This window comes from Mobula hypostoma, chromosome 2 (assembly GCF_963921235.1).
Source record: "Mobula hypostoma chromosome 2, sMobHyp1.1, whole genome shotgun sequence".
Taxonomy (NCBI): domain Eukaryota; kingdom Metazoa; phylum Chordata; class Chondrichthyes; order Myliobatiformes; family Myliobatidae; genus Mobula; species Mobula hypostoma.
The window spans coordinates 236,903,275-236,925,952 of record NC_086098.1 but is presented as its reverse complement, the minus strand read 5'-3'; the positions used below and the strand labels follow the sequence as shown (position 1 = coordinate 236,925,952).

Below are 22,678 nucleotides of genomic sequence, written 5' to 3'. Positions count from 1 at the left end.
AGGCTGAGAAGAGGAATAGTCCAGATAGCTGTGAGAGTCAGTGGTATCGGTGGTAAATAACTGTCTCTCTCTCTCCTTTCCAAACAAACCATCAATTATAAATGTCTCTCTCCAAACAGTTAATAGGGGTACTCCTGGATCCCCTCACAGAGTTCAACCCAGAAAACTGTATTGTGATTCATTTTTGATATTCAATTTGAAGGTGGAATACAAGGTTAATGGCATAATTATTGACTCTAAGAAGGAAGAGAGGAGTCTTGGGTTCCACATCCATAATTACCTCAAATTTGCCGCACAGATTGTTTGCGTTGCTAAGAAGTGTGGCGTATTGATCTTCATTAATTAGGAAGTTAATTTCAAGAACCGCAAGGTAAATTTACAGCTCTATAAGACCCTGGTTAGAGCACATTTACAATATTGTGTTCCGTTCTGGTCGCTTTCTTATAGAAAGGATGTGGGAACTTTAGAGAAGAAATGGAGAAGAATTGCGAGGACACGTGTCTGATAAAGAGAGGTAGAGTGAATTAAATATTTCCTGACGAAGGGTATTGGCCAGAATCGTCTACTGTACCTCTTCCTATAGATGCTGCCTGGCCTGCTGCGTTCACCAGAAATTTTTATCTGTGTTGCAAAAGATATCTTGCCTTTGGAACGAAGAAGAATGACAGGTAGCTTGATTGATGTGTACAAGATGATAAGAGGCATAGATATGATGGATAGCCAGAGAGTTTTTTTCCCAAGGAAAAAATTTATTAAGATAATTGGAGGAAAGTATGGGGGTGATAGAGACAGATACATTAGGGGCAGTTAAGAAACTCCTAGATAGGAACATGGATTATATAAATGGCGAATATACTGTACTGACGTGTTCTGTATTTTATGAAAGGTTTAGCTTACGAGGGGTGTTTTGATGGCCATGGGCATGTACACACTGGAATTTAGGCAAATCAGTGAGGAATTTCATTGAAGACTACCGAATATCGAAAGGCCTAGAAAGAGCGGATGTGGAGAGGATATTTCCAATAGAGAGAAAGTCTAGTGCCAGAGGGCACAGTCTCAGAATGCAAAAACAGAAAACAGAGATCAGGAGGCATATCTATAACCAGAAGCTGGCGAACCTGTGGAATCCATTGCCAGAAATGGCTATGGAGATCAAGTCACTGGGTATTATTAAAACAGAGTTTGATAGCGTCTTGATGAGGCAGGGTGTCGAAAGTTACGGGAGTAGGTACGGGAATGGGTTAAAAAGGAAAATAAAGCAGCCATCAACAAATGGTGCAGCAGACTCGATGGACTAAATTGCCTAATTCTGCTGTTATATCTTATGATACAGCAGTAGTGAGGTCGGAGATGGTATTAAACAGGAAATTAGAAATGTGTGCAATAAAGGAACAGCAGTTATAATGGGTGACTGCAATCTACATGCAGATTGGGTGAACCAAATTGGTAAAGGTGCTGAGGAAGAGGATTTCTTGGAATGTATGCGGGATGGTTTTTTGAACCAACATGTCGAGGAACCAACTAGAGAGCAGGCTATTCTAGACTGGGTTTTGAGCAATGAAGAAGGGTTAATTAGCAATCTTGTCGTGAGAGGCCCCTTGGGTAACAGTGACCATAATATGGTGGAATTCTTCATTATGATGAACAATGACATACTTAATTTAGAAACAAAAGTTCTGAACTTAAAGAGGGGTTGCTTTGAAGGTATGAGACGTGAATTAGCTAAGATAGACTGGCAAATGACACTTAAAGGATTGTCGGTGGATATGCAATGGCAAGCATTTAAAGATTGCATGGATGAACTACAACAATTGTTCATCCCAGTTTGGCAAAAGAATAAATCAAGGAAGGTAGTGCACCCGTGGCTGACAAGAGAAATTAGGGATAGTATCAATTCCAAAGCAGAAGCATACAAATTAGCCAGAAAAAGTGGCTCACCTGAGGACTGGGAGAAATTCAGAGTTCCACAGAGGAGGACAAAGGGCTTAATTAGGAAGGGGAAAAAAGATTATGAGAGAAAACTGGCAGGGAACATAAAAACTGACTGTAAAAGCTTTTATAGATATGTAAAAAGGAAAAGACTGGTAAAGACAAATGTAGGTCCCCTACAGACAGAAACAGGTGAAATGATTATGGGGAGCAAGGACATGGCAGACCAATTGAATAATTACTTTGGTTCTGTCTTCACTAAGGAGGACATAAATAATCTTCCAGAAATAGTAGGGGACAGAGGGTCCAGTGAGATGGAGGAACTGAGCGAAATACATGTTAGTAGGGAAGTGGTGTTAGGAAAATTGAAGGGATTAAAGGCAGATAAATCCCCAGGGACAGATGGTCTGCATCCCAGAGTGCTTAAGGAAGTAGCCCAAGAAATAGTGGATGCATTAGTGATAATTTTTCAAAACTCGTTAGATTCTGGACTAGTTCCTGAGGAATGGAGGGTGGCTAATGCAACCCCACTTTTTAAAAAAGGAGGGAGAGAGAAACCGGGGAATTATAGACCGCTTAGCCTAGGAAAACAGATTATTATCTGAATGGTGGCCGATTAGGAAAAGGGGAGGTGCAACGAGACCTGGGTGTCATTATACACCAGTCATTGAAAGTGGGCATGCAGGTACAGCAGGCGGTGAAAAAGGCGAATGGTATGCTGGCATTTATAGCGAGAGGATTCGAGTACAGGAGCAGGGAGGTACTACTGCAGTTGTACAAGGCCTTGGTGAGACCACACCTGGAGTATTGTGTGCAGTTTTGGTCCCCTAATCTGAGGAAAGACATTCTTGCCATAGAGGGAGTACAAAGAAGGTTCACCAGATTGATTCCTGGGATGGTAGGACTTTCATATGAAGAAAGACTGGATGAACTAGGCTTGTACTCGTTGGAACTTAGAAGATTGAGGGGGGATCTGATTGAAACGTATAAAATCCTAAAAGGATTGGACAGGCTAGATGCAGGAAGATTGTTCCCGATGTTGGGGAAGTCCAGAACGAGGGGTCACAGTTTGAGGATAAAGGGGAAGCCTTTTAGGACTGAGATTAGGAAAAACTTCTTCACACAGAGAGTGGTGAATCTGTGGAATTCTCTGCCACATGAAACAGTTGAGGCCAGTTCATTGGCTATATTTAAGAGGGAGTTAGATATGGCCCTTGTGGCTACGGGGATCAGTGGGTATGGAGGGAAGGCTGGTGCAGGGTTCTGAGTTGGATGATCAGCCATGATCATAATAAATGGCGGTGCAGCCTCAAAGGGCCGAATGGCCTACTCCTGCATCTATTTTCTATGTTTCTATGTTTCTATGATCTTTTCTCTCCTCCTGCCATTACCGAGTTCTCCAATAGAGATTGCATCCCGTTTCTCCTGCTGCCGTTTTGGAACATAATATACAGCAGCATAGTTAGGCTATTCAGCCCATCGCGTGTATTCCACCATTCCATCATGGCTGGTTTATTATACCTCTCAACCTCATTTTCCTACCTTCTTCCTATATCCTTTGATGTACTGATGAATCAAGTACCTATCAACTTCCATTTTAAATATAACCAATGACTTGGTCTCCACAGCTGTCTGTGGAAATGAATTCCATAGATTAACGATCCTCTGGGTGAAGAAAATCTTCCTTACCTGTTCCTAAAGGGATATTGTTCCATCACGAGGCTGTGCCCTTTGGTGCTAGACTCCCGCACTATGCGAAATATCCTCCCCACATCAACACTAGCTGGACCTGTCAATATATGATATGCTTCAATGAGATTCCCACCTCATCCTTCTAATCTCCAGAGAGTACAAGCTGACAAGCATCAAACGCTCCTCGTGCGTTAACCCTTTCATTCCCGGAATCACTCTCGTGTACCATCTCTGGTCCTTTACATAAGGGACCCAAAACAGCACGTTCAGTCTGGCCGATGTCTTACCAAATCATGAGTTATATTCTAATCCTCTCGAAATAAATGCTAACATTTCATTTCCCTTCTTTATCAACGACACAACCTGCAAATTAACCTTTAGGGAATCCTACACCAGGACTCCCAAGACCCTTTCCACATCCGATTTTCCAATTCTGTCTCCGTTTGGAAAAGTCTGCACCTTTATTGCTCCTGCAAAAGTAGATGACCATACACTTTCCCACGCAATATTCCATCTGCTACTTCTTTGCCCATTCTCCCAATCTGCCTAAGTCCTTGTCCTGCTTCAGCACTACCTGCCTTGCCAATTATTTTGGTATTGTTCGTAAATTTGGCCATGAAGCATCAATTGCATCACCAAATCATCGATGAATAACGTGAAAAGAAACGGTCCCAATACTAAAACCTGCAGAATCACACTAGTCACTAGCAGCCAACCAAAAAAGGCCCCCTTTATTCCCACTCTCTGCCAGTCAATCAACCTGTTCCTCCACATATCTACCCTGCTCTTTGCCTAAATCCTTTACTGCGGAAGCTAAATCCACATTCTCATTGCTCATTAGCCAAATCCAGACTTCCCCATTGGTAGTGTTACTCTGTGAGAGGGTTTCCCCGTTGCTTCACCTTTTTCTTGATCTGCGGTTTCTCAGTCTATCCACACACTATGTCGCTAAGGACAAACAACTTCCATCCAACCACTCGCCTTTGACCATTTCATCTTCAAGGAAACACGACATTTACTTCTGCAACTTCTTCTGGTTAGCTGAAGCAGGTCCCATCCATATTGAAGTGTTACATGTTACAGATTACAAACGCTGCGAGATGTAGCTCAATTCACTCAAGTTATTCAATGGGTTTCCACTCAAAAATATTATTGTTTATTGAACAACGATGATGTACAGAGGCATTACGGTTTCCAAGTCCATCACTCCCTGAAAGTGACTGCAAAGATTGAAAATAGCTTATTAGTTAAAGCACTGAATTCAAAAGGTATGTTCGAGCTTTATAAAACTCTGGAATATTGTATTCAATTCTGGTCGCCCATTTCAGGAAGGATCTGGAGGCTTTGGAGAAGGTTCATAAGAGGTTTACCAAGATTCTGCCTGGATTAGAGGGCATGTGCTATCAGTAGAGGTCAGAAAACAACAGGTGTCTTCTCTGCAGCAGCGGGGCTGAGGGGAAACCTGATAGAGATGTATAAGGTTATGAGATACAGAGATAGATAGCTGATATCCTGCTGGCGAGGGAAGAACTCGGCATCAGTAATTTTCTTTAAAGTCAAAATAGAGCACAGAAACTGAAACGCAAGGTGCCTCCCACAGCCTGCTCGTGGGTAACAAGCTCAATAGCTTTGGTGCCTTCCTCTGGAGTTAGAAGGCACACAGTGTCCTCGTTTCTCTTGTCTCCAAGGAAGATTACGGCAGAGTAGTGGTAAGCATGATGCTATTACGGCTTGGGGCTCTGGCGTCATTTCAGGTTGCATACATTCTCTGATATTAGATGAACATTTGATCTGTGAGGAGTCTGTACATTCACCCGGTAGAACGCGCGCAATTTTCTCCAGGTGCTCCACTTTCCTTCCCCAATTCAAAGATGCACCGGTTAGTAGGTGATTGTATATTGTCCCAATAAATAATACAAATAAACTACTTGCGCTTTTCTCCAACAATCTGGCAGGTTAAATCACAGTGCATGATGTGATTGTAATGACAACGGTGGAGACATTTACAAATTTATCTGGTTTGGAACATTTTAACTGAAGCCTGATTTACATTGAACAGAGGGAATTGAGGGAGTTTTTATTGGAAGGGTATAAAATGATAAAAGATCACAACAACATTGAACAAACATTTGGACGAGTACGTGGATCGGAAAAGTTTATCAGGATGCAAGTCCTAATACACAGGAGCAGAATTCGATCATTCAGCCCAGCAATACTGCTCCACCATTCCATCATGACTGAATAACTTTCGCCCTGAACCCCATTTTCCTGCCTTGTCACCACAACCATTGATGCTATGACTAATCAACAACAAATCCGCCTCCACGGCTGTCTGTGGCAATGAATTCCACAGACTCCCCACCCTCTGGCTAAAACAATTTCTCCTCATCTTTGCTCTAATGGGACAAACACAGCTGAACATGCAGCATTTTGGTCGGTGTGGATGTTGGGCTTGGAAACTATTTGCTGTGGGGTAGGTAGAGACTGTGGAGAATTCTGCCCTAGAGTACAAAGCAGAATCTACACCCAGAACTTAAACCTAATTGAAAGTACAAGGTGCTCTTAATGGTAAGAAAGTCTAATATACTGTCAGCATTTATTTCAAGAGGACTGGAATATAAAACCAAGGATGTAATGTTGAGGCGTTAAGGCATGGGTCAGATCATACTTGCGAGTACTGTGAGTAATTTGGAACCCCTTATCTAGAAACGATGCGCTGGTATTGGAGAAGGTCCAATATACTCATCGGAGTTTAGGAGAAATATCTCATCGAAACCTATTAAACATTGAAAGAGCTAGAGCAGACACCGACAGTATATATCCTATAGTGGGGGAGCCTAGGACCAGAGAGCACAGCCTTAGAAGAAAGGCACATCCCATTACAACGGAGAAGAGGAGGAATTTTTTTCCTCTAGTGGGTAGTTATTCTGTGGAATACATTGCCATGGACGGATCTGGAGGCCGTCATTGGGTATATTTAAAGCGGAGGTTGGCCGGCTCTTGACTCGTTAGAGTGTCAAAGATGATGGGGTGAATGTGGGTTAATGGGCTTGAGAGGGATATTAAATGGGCCATGATTGAATGGCAGAGCACAAGATGGGGCGAATAGCTTAATTCTGCTCCTGCGCCTTATGGTCCAGATTACGTAGAAATTACCTCGTAAAGATCTTTACTCCTCGTGCTGGTGAAGGACGTAAGCCATAAAGTCAATTCAATTCCATTCAATAATAGTGCTAAAATTTGTATAACGTAAAAAAAAGTTTTGACTTCTCCAGCATTGAATTGTTCTATCAATACGATCCAATACTTGCAATAAACATAATTAGTTCCAGAGTACTAAGGGCGTATTTCAAAATGGTAATTTGTTGCACAACTCTGTGTCAAAGGGTAGTAACATATGAGGCGGCACTGAGAACTTAGGGCTCCGGGTGCTTGAGGTTCCGCGGGTAAACCTGCGGTAGCGGTAGAGTGTCGTCTTAGACTGAAGTCGAACCCAGCTTGCCAAAGCAGTTTCTGCGACGGCACATTTTGATCAACGTTGCAGACAACCCAGTAAACACAAATCACCAGTGAACACATTGATGGAATGCGGTCATTCCTGTAATATACGCAATAGGGATTATTTGCTTTACCAAAGTTTTTTTTCAGACATCGCTCTTATCTCTGGTCACAAGGGACAATGCTACATTTTTCTTTAGAGATTGAGTGCAACTAAGTGATCTATCAATTAAATAGTTCCACTTTACAGAAATAGATGAGTATTACTCCTCCATGACCCTTCACTGATATCGCTATTTACTGCAACCATCCAATAACTCGCTGATTTGGTTAAATCCCTGATACGCAGGCGGAAGCAGATTCGTGCCTGAACAGTTTTCCTGAACCAAGTGAAAGAGGGTATCCAGAGCATATAGAAAGAAGCAACAAAGCAATATGGGACCAGATAGAAGCCATTCGGAAACGCATGAGCTGAAAAAAAAAACAGAAGGAAATGTTTGGTTCGGCTTAGGGAAGGAATTGGAACCTTTTCCATCACCAGCTCATTGCTGGCGTATAGGAAGACGGAAAGTATGTTAAACCACTAGCTCGGAAAGGAATAAACAGTCACTGAAATAATGCATCAAGGTGAGGGAGGGCGCCAGACCAGCGTACAGATTTTATTGGTAACCTTGAATTGTATATCTGATCTGTCTGTTATGTACGTGGACTGTAGCAATGTATTTTGCAAGACTGCGCACGTTAGGCTAGTTTGGAAGCTTTGTAAAAGGGACCAGGGTGAGTGAGGCAGTTGGTGGACAATATTAGCGATCTTGATGAGAAATGGTTGGCATGTTGCACTTGGCGAAGATACTGTAAACTGGCCAGTGCGTAACAAATGGTAGGAACCTGGGGAGTGCTGCAGAACATTGAGGCCTTAGGACATCATTCGCACAAGAAGTGATGCTAAATCACGTCGTGACCAAAATTCTTTTCTTTTCTTTTTCAATATTTTTCAAAATTTTATCATAGCGTCAAAGAATCACAGACAAATACAGCATTGGACAAGCCCTTTGGCTATCTAGTCCGTGCTGAACCATTTAATCTGCCTACTCCCACAGCCCTACACCAGGATCATAGCCCTCTATATCCCTATTGCCCACCTAATTTATGAAACTTCTCTTACACTTTGTAATCGAGCTTGTATGCACCACTCGCGCTAGCAACTCGTTCCACACTCTCAGGACCCTCTGAGTGAGGAGATTTTCCCTCATTTTCCCTTAACCTTTTCACCTTTACCCCTTAATCCATGACCTCTATTTATAGTCCCACTTAATTTCAGTAGAAAATGCATACTTGCAATTAGACTGTCTCTACACCTCATAAGTTTGCATATCTTTTCTCAATCTTCTACGTTCCAGAGAATAAAGTCCTGACATATTCGATTTTTCCTTAAATCTCTGGTCTTCCAGATAGGGAAACATTCTTAAAAATTTTCTCTGTACTCTTTCAACCTTATTTCTATCTTTCCTGTAGGTCGGTGACGGAAACTGCACCCAATACTCCAAATTAGGCCTCATCGATCTCTTTTACAACTTCAATATAACATCCCATCTCCTGAAGTCAATACTTTGATTCATAAAAGCCAATATGCCAAAAACATCTTTACGAGCCTATCTAACTGTGACTCCGTTTTCAATGAATTATGAATCTATATTCCTAGAACACATAGTTTCACCACATTCCTCAGTGCCCTGCCGGTCACTATGTAAGAACTAACCTGGCTGGTCCTACCGAAGTGCACCATCTCACACTGGTCTGCATTAAATTCCATCTGCCATAATTCAGCTGATTTTTCCAGCTGGTCAAGAAACCGCTGCAAGCCATGACGTCCTTCCTCGCTATCCGCTACGCCCCCAATTCCTGGTGTCATCTGTACATTTTCTGAAGTTAACCACATTATCATTCAGCTTGCTGATTGATATGACAAATAATAACGAACCCAGCACTGATCCCTGCGACACTACAATTGTCACAGGCCTCCTGTCAGAGACGTAACCATCTACTAACTCACTAGGGCTTCTCCCACACAGCCAATGTCTAATCCAATTTACTATCTCCTCTTGAATATCAAGTGACTGAACCCTCTTGATCGAACTCCCCTGCAGGACCATGTTAAAGTTCATGTAGGCAACATGCACTGCCTTGCCTTCATTAACTTTCCTGGTAATTTCCTCGAAAGGATTTGGTGGACATGAACTACCCGCACGAAAATATGCTGACTATCTTTAATCAGTCCAGGTCTATACAATACTTCTATTTTCATCCCTCAGAGTACCTTTCAATACCTTTCTCACTTATGATGTCAGGCTCACTGTCCTATAGTTTCCTGGTTAATTGGTCAAACACCTTTTCCTATGTAATCTGTATGGGATCCATGAATTTGATGTCGTTTTGCCTCACTTCTTCAGACTCTGTACCCGTCTCCTAAGTAAATCTCCCCCATTTCTTTTGGCTCCACAAATGAATTTCCATTCTGATCTTCCAGAATTTAGTCCCTTGCAAGCCTTTTGCTCTTATCATATTTGTAGAATCCCTTAGGATTCTCCGATACCTTGCCCAGCCTGGAATCTGTCAGTGACTAAGGATACATGGGATTATGAGAGAGAAAACTTCACAAATTCACATAACCTGACTGAATTAGGTCACATCTGAATTGCTCATCATGTTCCCCAATCGTTCATCACTCCTCCCCCACTCCACCTCGCCCCTACGAACAGAGGAAGCAGGCGTTGCGTCCACGTTGTTTTCAATTCAGTATCTAGTCTTTCAAAGTTATTGCGTCTCCTTCCACTAACTCCGTAGTTAGAGAACTCCTGCGACTGTCCCTGTCTCAAAGCCAAAGTGAAAATATTTGCATTATCAAAATACATATTTTCACATTCTGAGTTGATATTTTTGCGGGCATTCACAGTAAATACAAAGACGGATAAATGCCGCACTCAACACGATGGACAAACAAGCAATAGGTAAAAGACAACAAACTTCAAGTACAACAAAGAAAAAGGAAACACTGATTAATAATAGTACTGCCTCTTTGCTTTTAATCTACCAATGCGCAACACTTTACATTACACCCCACCTGTCATTTCTCCGTCCATATCTGCAAGTGCTCTATATCCAGCTGAATTCTTTGCCAATCTTGTGTATTCTATTTACAACAGGATCAATCTTCGTATCATGTAGAAACATTCCGGATTACCCATGCACATTTTTATTAACATCCTTTAAAGCCATTACAAACACCAGAGGACCAAGGATAAATCTTGTTGGACGCCACTAATCGCAGGTTTCCAGCCAGAATATGCCCCTCCGACTCCTACATACCACCTGTTAAAGGCAAGCTGGTTTTGAATCTGTTAAAGGCAAGCCGACTCACCATGGATTCCTGATACTTAGTCTTTCGGATGAGCCTTCCATGAGAGACCTTGTCAAACACCTTACTAAAATTCATGTACATAACATCCACAGTTCTACGTTCATCATATCACCCTCGTCGCCTCGGCAAAAAAAAATGAATAAAGTTAGTGAGAAACGACCTGCCCCAAAACTCTGCTGGTTCTCCCTAATTAACCCATAATGCTCATAAATTCTACCCTAAGAAATCTCTTCATCATCTTTCCGATCACTCACCGGGCAAAAATTTCCAGGATTATCGCTGGTTCTATACTTGAACAACGACAAAATATTAAATAGAAACATAGAAACATAGAAAATAGGTGCAGGAGTAGGCCATTCGGCCCTTCGAGCCTGCACCGCCATTTATTATGATCATGGCTGATCATCCAACTCAGAACCCCGCCCCAGCCTTCCCTCCATACCCCCTGACCCCTGTAGCCACAAGGGCCATATCTAACTCCCTCTTAAACATAGCCAATGAACTGGCCTCAACAGTTTGCTGTGGCAGAGAATTCCACAGATTCACCACTCTCTGTGTGAAGAAGTTTTTCCTAATCTCGGTCCTAAAAGGCTTCCCCTCTATCCTCAAACTGTGACCCCTCGTTCTGGACTTCCCCAACATCGGGAATAATCTTCCTGCATCTAGCCTGTCCAATCCCTTTAGGATCTTATACGTTTCAATCAGATCCCCCCTCAATCTTCTTCAGAACTCCTGATGGAAGATCTCTGCCAGAAATGTCAATATTTTATTCACTTGACCCGAAAAGTCGATTGTTTATTCATTTCCATGAATGTTGCCTGACTTACTGAGAACCACCAACATTTTTCGTGTGTTACTCTCGATTTCTAGCATCTGCAGCATCTCTTCCGTGTACTTCACAGTGTTGCTTCCTGGATTCATGGTCATCGGACACTTTACATGATGTAATCTGGCACAAACAGGTGTGCAATCACATAAAATTGGTCTATATGGTTTGCACTGTTCACGGCGTCAATAGCTTCCAAATTAAAAGAGTTTGCAGCAGGAAATACTGCGATATGTACGTTCAACAGAGCCAAATGCGACTTCAGACCTGAAGTGCGAAAAAAAAAGTTATTTTCAATATTAACCCATTCTTAGTGTGCAGGACTGCCAGTGTGGAGGGGATGCAGGCTCGATTCCGGAATGTTATTTGCTGTCCAAGAATTCATTTAAGAAGAGCAGGTTTGGTGTTGATTGGATCTTTGTCGGATCTGGAGGGGGGCCTCAATAAATTTGCAGATTACTTAATATAATTGACGTCTCTATTTGAAGGTACAGAAACACAATGATGCAAATGCCAAGTCGGGTGTGAGAAGATAAAGAAAGGATTACCAAGATGCTTAAAGTATGAAGTATCTGATTGAACCAAAAACAATATGTCACAGAGTCACATTGTCACAGTCACAGAAACAGCCCCTTAATCCCATCTAGTCCATGCTGAAATATTTACCTGATTAGTCCCATCGACCTAACACCCGCATCATAGCCCTCCGTACCATTCTCATCTAATTACCTCTATAAACTTATCTTAACTTTTGAAATCGAATCTATCGCCAAATCTTCTATTGGCAGCAACTTTTACTCTCTCGCCATCCTCTGAGTGAAGACGTTACCCTGCATGTTCCCCTGAAACATTTCAATTTTCATACTTAAACCATGACCTCTATTTCCAGTCTCTCCCTACCTCTGGAAAGATGTCTACTTGCATTTAACTCTATCTCTACCCCAACGGAGATACGTGGCCTGAGACATCAGGAGAGACTTGGAAAGCTAATTGTAAGTAAGATTTTTTTTTAACCACAAAAGTAGACATGGATCGCTTTCAGACTGAGAATAGATACATTAGAAAGTAAAAAAATAAAAACAGCCATGAAATTATCCAAATGTACAAGGAATTAAAATAAAACCTCACGGAAATATAGTTGAAGGAAAGCTTAACGTGATGCTCAATGCTGACAGCATTTGTAAGAAGTTGGCTTTGAAGAAGCAAGTAGCACTCAATGCCAGTACTCCTTAAGCTTTTGATCGAGGATAATATTGCTCACATGTTCCAGAGTTCAACATATTGTAGAATTCACAGACTGAATGATACTAAATTCAAATGCACCTCTTAAGTGAGAAAAGAGAGTGATACAGAAACAGGTGAGAATAAAGAACAGAAAGGGACAGACAGAAAGATAGATAGAGAGAAGAGAGGTGAGGGGTCTTCCAACAGGCAGCAATTTGCACAGCTAGGCGGTCAAATTGAAAGGTAATAATTGTAAGTACAGCAACTACAGCGTGTAAAAGAAGAGAGGGGAATAGAGAAAGAAGGAGATAGAGGAGGAGAGGGGATTGCGAAAGATAGTTGTGTGTCACAGTGGCGTGGATATTACTTGCTTTCCACTGGATATGCCTGGAGAAAAGGCCAATTTCACTCAACCTGTTCTCATAAGTGCATGCTCCACAATCCAGGCAACATCCTTATGAATCTCATTTGCACCCTTTCAACAGATTCCCCATCCTTCCTGTAGTGAGATGACCAGAACAGAGCACAGTACTCCAAGTGGGGTCTGACCAGGGTCCTATGTAGCTGTAACTTTATAAACATGTAAGTCGAGAGGGAAAGGAAAGTGAGTGCGAGAGACAGACAGACAGACAGAGAGGGAAAGAGAGAGAGGAGCCAGGGCTACAAAACTTGGATAAGGGAGAGTGCGTGAGAGGTCAATATCCGAAAAGCGTAAGCATACCCTTGCCTTCTTTTTCAATGACCCACATGACATGCCCGTTAACCCTGTGGAAAAAGGGGGGCATCTTAGGGTAGTAGTGCGGGACAAGTCCATTTGGTTGGGATATTCCTGTTTTGCCAATGCATCGGGAGTTAGGTCCAGCGAACTGGAGCATTTTTCTTGAAAAATAACTTCGACCTGCCTTTTGTATCGTCAGATACGTGCCCAGGCTACTGAGCCAGGGTGAACACACTCAAGGACTCCACAACTAATGTGTTTATTTATTTATTTATCCATCCACCCATCCATCTATCTATGAACTTACTCATGTATTTATTGTTTCTACACCGTTTGTCTTCTTCCGCACATCGGTTGTTTGCCCGTCTTCGTTTTGTGTATTTTAATTCATTCCATTGTGTTTCTAAGTATCTACTGAGAATGCCCGCAGGAAATTGAATCTTAGGGTTGTATACGGTGACATACACATATTTTACAATTAACTTACTTTCAATTTTCAAATTTATGATCCCTAACTTTGGGTCGCGTTCTATTTTCATAATGTAATTTAATCAATCCAGTGGTTACTGTTTAATGGTCACCACTGCATGTTGATGGCGAAGGTATCGTCAAGATAAGGGAATGTTAGGTATTGTGGGGATTTAATAAATGTGACCTTCAACGGTTTAGATCCTAATAACTATTGGGACAGAATCAATGGGGCCGACTGTTTTCTGTTGTTCCAGACAGCAGCTGCTGATATCGAGGTCTAAAATCAGTTTTAACTGAGTCTTTATAAACTTATACAGGACTGGATATGTGATACAAATTAAGCTGAAATATTTTAGGAGTGAAAAGTTAAGGTTTTAAAGATAAGTGATGTCGCCATTCACGGAGTCCAACTGTCGGGCGTTTTGCTCCGCCCCATCCTTTTCCTGGCGCCTCCCACTCATTAATATCCCCGTTAATAAACAGACCTGGGGCCACCGGTTTGCAGAAGCTGCTGCCGGAGCCTCCCCGTGTTTGTATAACAGTGAGCGATTCGGTCGAAACTTCGCTTCGTCCGGAGAAATGTCCCGAGTGCTGCCTCTCCTGTGGGCTTTACTGGTCCATTTATCAGGTGAGTGTCTCATTGCTCAAAAATTGCGATTGCCGCTGATTTTCTAGTGCGTGTTAAACAATTGGTGGGACTTCCGTTGGCTCCAAGACACCCAAGTAGTTTTAGTGTGTTTCATCACAGGTATCCTAGCGGTCCCAGTCCTCAATCAGACACCAATGTCCGGTCCTGTCTCCGCGGGGTACACCGCCCACTTAGAGTGTCAGATGCGGAACGGAAATATTGCAAGTTACTACATGCTCTGGTATCGACAGCGTCCCGGGGAGAGACCGGAGTGGGTAATTCTGCACGATCCAGAGGATGATGATCCTACAAACGGAGGGCCTGGGATCACAAGCCGTTTCCAGCCGTCCGGAGACCTGTCCAACAACATTCACATCCTGACCATCGGCAGCTTGGATTCCCGGGACTCCGCTGTCTATTACTGTGCAGTGTGGGATGATAAATATATCTTCGGTCCAGGCATTATCCTGGATGTAAAGAGTAAGTGACTCGCTCATTCCTTTACAAGCAATTCCCATCATAGTCCCTCCTATTTTTCACATCTTTGGAAATATCCATGCAGGAAATAATCGTACCATCTCTATGCCGCGGGAGAGCTTTACCTGTCTCGAATAGGGCTAGGAGACCATTCGGTCCCTCAATTTCATGACCTTTTTACACGAGGTACATACCGACATTCGAGAACTCCTGTTAAGGTGGTGGATGCCCAGATCGATCGAGCATTTTCTCTCCTTTAACACTGAACCCAGGTCCAGTATTGTCGGAATCGGAACCAGTCTTACCCAATCCCCAAGATTTGGTTACAAAACTTTCCCCAATATTCAGAACTGCTATAAATGGCAGCCAACGCGTTCAGAGTTGGCCGCCTCAGGTTCAAACTGTTAACAAGGGCACGAACAAGCAAGGAACACTGCAGATATTTTAAGGTACATTGCAGAAGAATGCTGGGCAGCTAGCGGACTGGACAGAGAATAGAGCGGGAACGGGCGGGTTTGCACGTGTCCAGGAGGTAATCCCGGTCTGACCTGGACTCTTGTTTCCTCGCCTCTCTTCTGCTCACGGGACCGATCTTCTTTTTCGTCATTTCCTCTGCTATCACTGGGCAAGAAGGTTTGGACATCCTGAATTACTCAATATCCGGGTGGGGGGGGGAGTCATCGATATCTGGGGAGTCACCGGAATTCAATCGCTCGGCATAGGAGCCAGTGACAAGGTAGCACCGGATTTGTTGATAATAGTTTGGTCCGGAGTTAGGGTAATTGTTTTTCGGAATCGGGAAAGGATTTGGAATCTGGAGATGACAGTAGGTTATAAATCTAGAGTTTGTGGCGCTCCTTCACAGAGCTGAAAGAGTAATATCCATCAATTCACAGCCCTGTTATAGATCTTAAGAACCACTGGGGTCAGGCTAAAACACGAATCCACAGAGATACCAATAACCGGGCAGAGCCATGTGCAGGAATTGGAGGGTGGAATAAATGAGGCTCCTTACTCATCTCTGGTGGGACCCGGATTCCCCGCCCGGGAAGACAGTGGAAGTTAAAGTCCACTTAGGATTTGTGATTAATCTGGAAAAATCCGCACTGCCGCTTCATTCACCGAAAGAAGGACCGCAAACTCCGCCACCTATTTCATTGTTTGCCTCCATACTCGGTAGCTTCTAATTATTTTCTGGCGAGTTTTTTTTTTACCCGAGCTCTGGGAGTCCACAAATTAATATTGTCTCTATTCCGTTCATCTCGTTTCTCACACACAGGTAGCGAGTCCCGGAGGCCCTCGGTTCTCCTGCTCCCTCCCTCCGCGGTAGAGACCGGCTCAGGTTCGGCTACTCTGTCCTGCCTGGTGAGCGGCTTTAAACCGGGCTTGGTAGCGCTTCGCTGGAGTGTGGATAACGTCGAGACGGAGAACGGGGTGACCACAGGCACCGTGTCACCGGATACCGACCAGACCTACAGGCTGAGCAGCTACCTGCGGGTACCCGCCGCTGCCTGGAAAAAAGGTTCCATTTATTCCTGCACCGTGAGCTGAGCTCGCCTCTGCGTCACACCATCTCTTCGTCGTCCTGCTCGCAGTGAGGCCGCGCGGGATGACAGCACACGTGAACTGTTTGCCCTCATTGGGACTGTGTAGCCGCGTTGTGCAGGTTAATTGTGCCTTAATATCCGCTTCTGAGAACAAACAGATGTTCAGTTATTTCAGAAATGAGCGCGATGATTGTCCGATTTTTGTGACGCGTAATTCTCAGTAGAATTGTATCCACTGTGCTGAGTCTGATTTCCGTTGTGTGTAGAATGGAGAGAGCTCCCTTTGACTATGTTATAATTAGATCTTGTTCATCACAACTCTTAGTAAAGATGCAACTACTGGTTGGTTTCACATGGTCTGTCTTTACTCGCAGTACGTTGGGAGTTTGCTGGCGAATAACGTGCCATCTGCCAGCCGAGTCACACAAAATTACACTCAAATCCACCAAAATATGGTATTCCGCCATTCCTGACCGAAGCCGATTTCTCTGTCCTACCGTGGCCTCTTTCGTCTTTGTTAACTTCCCACCATCACTGGGAACTTATTTTCTTCGTCGCCCTGCACCTCTGCTCTTCATTTCCTCCTATCCCTGTGGGAGGGAGCTCGATATTCTCACTATATTTTGTCCAAATTCTGGCCACGGGTGTTACGCTGTTGATAGACTCGCTGCAAGGCTGTTTACCCATGATTTAGACATTCTCTACACTTGAAGTTATCTATTCTCTTAGTTCCACCACAAAGACCAAACCATCTCCTTGTACGCCCCGAAACCAAGCCAAACGCCTCCCGCCCCTCCCATCCCGCCGGCACACACACGCGCACACAAACATATAACCTCCCAGGAAACTCAGCAAATTACCTTCTGTAACTTCTGAGTATCTAAATGTCGAGCTGTTCCAATCCTGGCGAAATTATCTGCTCCATTTCCTATCTGTCACCCCTTGGACACGTTATCCGAGCCCGTACACAAATCTACCGCACGGGAATGTTTTAAAGGGCTGGGCAACTGAACATTTTAAAATAACACACAGAACCGGAGTAGACCATTCAACCTTTTCCTCCCACTCCATCATCCAATATGATCAATGTGGACCTTTCCACTCAGTTCCGGTTTCCCTTACTGACCCACCAGTTCACTGAGTATCTAAACCCGTCTCAGTCATTGGAAACTCCCCGCCAGTCAGTGTGACGTTATTGCCAAAAGTCAAATTAATTTTATTATCAAAGTACAGATATGTGACCATATATTACCTTGACATTCACCTTGTTGCGGACAATTGGAGATTAACAAAAATACTATATACTATAGAATCAATGAAAACCCGCAAATAAATAAATACATAGGTAGCTGCATGGAGAAACAGATAGACAGATAGATAATACGGATGACAAGATTTGTAGAGTTATTGAAATTGAGTCCTTAGGTTTTGCAATCAGTTCAGATTTGTGGTTTTCGAAGTCATCCACACTGCTTCTGCAGTCTGATGTTTAAAGGGTAATAACTGTTCCTGAACCTGCTGCGGTGGAGTTTAAGGCTTGTGTATATATCAGACTGGAGGGAATTACTGAACCGGGAAAGAGCATGAGATGACTAAAGAACCCGTGCGCATATATTCAAGTTAGATTCTGCCTGAATAATAGAGTGGAGTTAATGGGGAGTGTGACTGAGAAGACGCGCTGTTAGTGACGGCCCCATGCACTCACTGGGAATTCAGACAGATTTCGCTCAAACTATGAATTGAGGGAATCTGTTAGGGCTGCTTTGAAGATGGGATCGATAGAGCGGGAAAGATGGAACGGCACCACGAATAAAGTAACACAAAAAATGCTGGAGGAACTCAGTAACTCCGGCAGCATCTATAGAACAAACTGCAGGAGGTAGCGTGGTGCTTCACGGGGATCTTCATAATGCCTCACGAAAGCTACATAGAAGAGGGCTGCTCCCCAGATTTCCGTACGCCGTACAACTTACGATGCCCAAGGGAAGGAACAGAGGGGTAAAGTTCCGAGTTTATAAATAGATAAATAGTTTACGGGTTTCTTTGGAAGGAGAAGGAGGCTCCAACCAAGGTACGCAGTGATTGTGAGCTGGCTGATGCTCCATAAATGCGTTTCTTTGGAGAGGGATGAGCGGTATTCCCAGTTGGATCCGGTCCCGCTTCCACTGTGGCGCTTAGTGCACAGGTCTGACACCCGGAAAGTTCTGCAAATACTGGAAATCCAGAGTAACACACACAAAATCACAAAATGCCTGAGGAACTTAGCAGGTCAGGCAGCTTCTGCGAAAAGGAATAAAGAGTTGACTTTCCGTGCCCAGTCTGCAGTAGAAACAGTGTAAAACAGTCAGTTAAATGCACCATATAATGAGAACGCACCATATTGACCACTTCCGTGGATGTCCAGATATAAATTTATTTTCTATATCCACACTGCCTTTGCATGTCACCTGCAATGGCAATTTGCAAACTGAATACTATGGTACACTGAACTAATATTGATACTGAGTATAAAAAGTTCAGATCTCACATTGGAAAGGTAAGCAGTATTGTGGTGGCGATAGAATTCAGCCATTCAACCAGAATACAGACAGTAGGCAAGGTCCGACAGTGAAAACAAGCGGAGTTCGCATTTCTTCGACGCGCGTTTCCCCTTCTTTTGATCCCCTACCTTCGGGCAGTTTTAGCATTGGGACAAGCACTTTTAGGACGGGAAGCAGCTTCCTCCCTAAACTGTGAGACTACTGAATTCCCTGCCACCATCCAGATTTCATCACTTATGAAGTGCTCATAACGTTAAACTGTTTGCTTTTTGACTTGTGTCGTAAATGCAACTGATACTAAATGTCAGTCTTCTGGAAAATATTGCATTATTTGTTAATTTATTTGTGGTAATAGTATTTCATATGTTGTGTGTCACTTCTATGCTCTATGACAGAAATATCTGTCCGTCAAGCCTGCTCCGCCATTTCATTCTGTCAGATCCATTTCCGTTTCAGCCCCAGAATCCTGCCTTCGCCTCGTATCCCTTCATGCTCTGACTATTTAAGAGCCTAGCAACCTCGGTATTAAATATACTAAATGACAGCCTCCAAAGCCGCCTGCTGCAACGAAATCCACAGATTCATCTCTTCTTAAAGAAATTGTTATAAGGGGTGCGTTTGTGGCGGACCCAAATGCAAGATACAGACAATGAAGTACTAGGAACAGGACTAGGTGTGTCAAGAAAGCAAGGGAAGTGAGGAGGAAACGACACTGGACAAAACACAGGCCCTGGACGAGACTAAGATACAGGACCTGTGCTAGGACTAGACTAGGAAAGCGGGACCTGGACGAAGAACTAGGAAGTTGGAACCTGGACAAGGACTCCGAGCCAGAGACTAGACAGGGACCTGGAACCTGGATCTTGACTCGGGCTCGGATTCCGGATCTAGGCGAGGACAAGACATGGCAAGGCAACATTCCTGGACGTGGCGGCAGGACGCAGGACTCCTGGGAAGGAGGCGAGACCAGAACTGGATGAGGACACGAAGCTCAGACTTGGTCTTGGGAGACAAGAACGCAGAACATGGAGCATTGGTCTTGGGAGACAGAAACTCAGAACGCAGAGCCTTGGCCTTGGGAGACAGGAACGCAGAACACAGAGCCTTGGCCTTGGGAGACAGGAACGCAGTACACGGAGCGTTGGTCCTGGGAGACAAGAACGTAGAACACAGAGCCGGGACCCCTCCTTGGGAACAGGTCGTAGGGCCGGGACACATAAACACGACGAGACGGTTCCCAACACAAGGCAGGGGCAAACGGCCGGACCTACCTAGCGAAGACGTGGACACAGAGACGGTTCCTAACACAAGGTAGCGGCAAACGGCCGGACCTACCTAGCGAAGGCGAAGACACAAAGAGACAGTTCCAAACAGTTTCTTATCTAGACACAGTAAGGCTCCGGTCTTGCTCCGGCGGTAGAACTTGACGGCGAGAATAGGCGAGGCTTCAGGCTAAAGTTAGCAGGCGAGGTTTCAGGCAAGGGCTACAAAAGGAAGGGGAAGGGAACAGTCCAGCAACTGAAGCTGAACCCAGGAGCTGTTTATGTAGCCAGCCCCAAATGAGAATCATGTGCCTCAATTAAGGCACCAACCGAACAAGGGAAAACCGGAAAAACTGGAATAAGGATCGATGGACTGGTCCGTGAACCGGAATGTGGACTTCACGGACTGGACCCTGTCAGTAATATCTCCTATCTGCCCCTCCGCCGATCTTCCTCTTCTCCGTAAACGTGACCACAACCCCATCAATTCCTCATCCAAATTATTGATACATAACTAATAAAGAAGCGGTCCCAACGCAGCTCCCTGCCTAATACACTCGTCACTGGAAGCCAGCTAGAAAAGGCTCACTTTATTACCACTCTTAGACTCCAATCAATCAGCCAATGATCTCTCCATGCTGGTAGTTTTCCTGTAATGCCCCGAGCTCTTAATTTGTTAAGCAGCCTCATGTGTGGCACGTTCTCAAAGGCCTTCTGAAAATCCAAGTGCACAAAATCCTCCGATTCTCTGTTGTCTATCTTGTTTGGTTATTTCTTCAAAGAATTACAACAGATTTGACAGGCAAGAATTTCCCTGAAGGAAACTATGCTGATGTCGGCCTATTTCATCATGTGACTCCAAGTGCCCGAAACCACATCCTTAGCAATCGATTCCAACACCTTCCGAACCACTGAGGTCAAACTAACTGGCCTATAATTTTCTTTCTCTTGCCTCTCTCCCTTCTTGACATTTGCAATTTTCCAGTTCTCTTGCCTCTTTTACAGTGGATATATCTCGAGAAACAATTCGTATACTCTTGAATATTACCAGCTAGCCTACTTCCGTTTTCCATCTTTTGCTTCTTTATGACTTTTTAATTGTCTTCTATTGGTTTTTAAAAGCTTCCCAATACTCTAACTTCCCATAATATTTGGTCTACTATGTTCCCCTTCTGGACTTTTATTGTCAGCTAGGTTGCGTCATGCTGCATTTCGAATACTTCTTCTTTGGGAAGTATTACAAATACTTCTTCTTTATCTACTCTGTGCCTTCAGATTCCTTCTACAAATTCCAGCCATTGCTGTTCTACCGTCACCTCTGCAAATGTCAACTTCCAATCAACAATCACCATCTCCTCTCACATACCTCAGTCGTTTATTTTACTTCAGTGTAATACTGATTCATCTGAGTTTAGCTTCTCATTCTCAATTTGTAGGATGAATTCTATCATATTATGATCACTGTCCCCTCAGGCTTCCTTTGATTTCTCTCTAATTAATTCCGTTTCATTGCACAACACCCATTGTAGAATCGCTAATCCTCTCGTTGGCTCAATAACGAACCATCTCGTAGGCATTCTTGGGATCCAGCACCACCCTAATTTTCCAACTCTTCCTTCATAATGAAATCCCCGATGACTATTATAACATTGCCCCTTCGATATACATTTTCTATCTCGCTTTGTAAATTGTAGACCACATCGTAGAAACGGTTGGTAGGTCTGTATATTACATGCATCAGGGATTTGTACATTTGCAGTTCCTTAGCTCTGTCAACAAGGATCATAAACCTCCCGATACTATGTCACGTTTTTCTAAGGATTGGATTTCATTTTTTACTTCAGCAACAGAGCCACCCATCTGCAGACCTGTCTGTCCTTTCGATAGAAGGTGCATCCTTGAACATTACGCTCCAAATTATAACCTTCTCTCAGCCACGACTCAGTGATGCTCAAAACGTCATACATCTCTCTCTCACTCTCTCTCTCTCTCTCTCTCCCCCCCCCTCTCTCTCTCTCCCACCCTCCCTCTCGCTTATACTGCGTGCATTCAAAAACAACACCTTCAGCTCTGTATTCAACACTTTTTCCGATTCTATCCTCCGTGAACATTTCAACTCATCCCGGTAATTGCAATTTCACGCTGGCATCAGTCTCTCCTTGCTTGCAGTCTCTCACCATACACTGCCTCTGTTCATAATCCAACGACTCCGTTGCTTAGCACTATCATCTCGGTTCCCACCCCACTGCCAAATCAATTTATATCCTCCCGAGCACCTCTAGCCAACCTGCCCACGAGGATATTGGGCCCTCTCCAGTTCAGGTGTAACCCGTCCCTTTTATACAGACTCTACCTTCCCCAGAAAAAAATCCTAATGAACCATACCCCGTGCAACAGATCATCGGCCAGGCATTCATCTGCCAAATCATTCCAGTCTTATCGTTATTG

At 43.8% G+C, this 22,678-nt stretch overlaps 1 gene segment (V, D, J or C); it reads left to right on the top strand.

Annotated features, from left to right (window-relative positions):
- Positions 1–14,355: 14,355 nt before the first annotated feature.
- LOC134337144 (immunoglobulin lambda variable 5-39-like) lies at positions 14,356–16,432 on the top strand. The segment is given in 3 exon segments: positions 14,356–14,404; positions 14,525–14,884; positions 16,161–16,432. Coding segments are annotated over 3 exon segments (681 nt in total).
- The last annotated feature ends 6,246 nt before the right edge of the window (positions 16,433–22,678 follow it).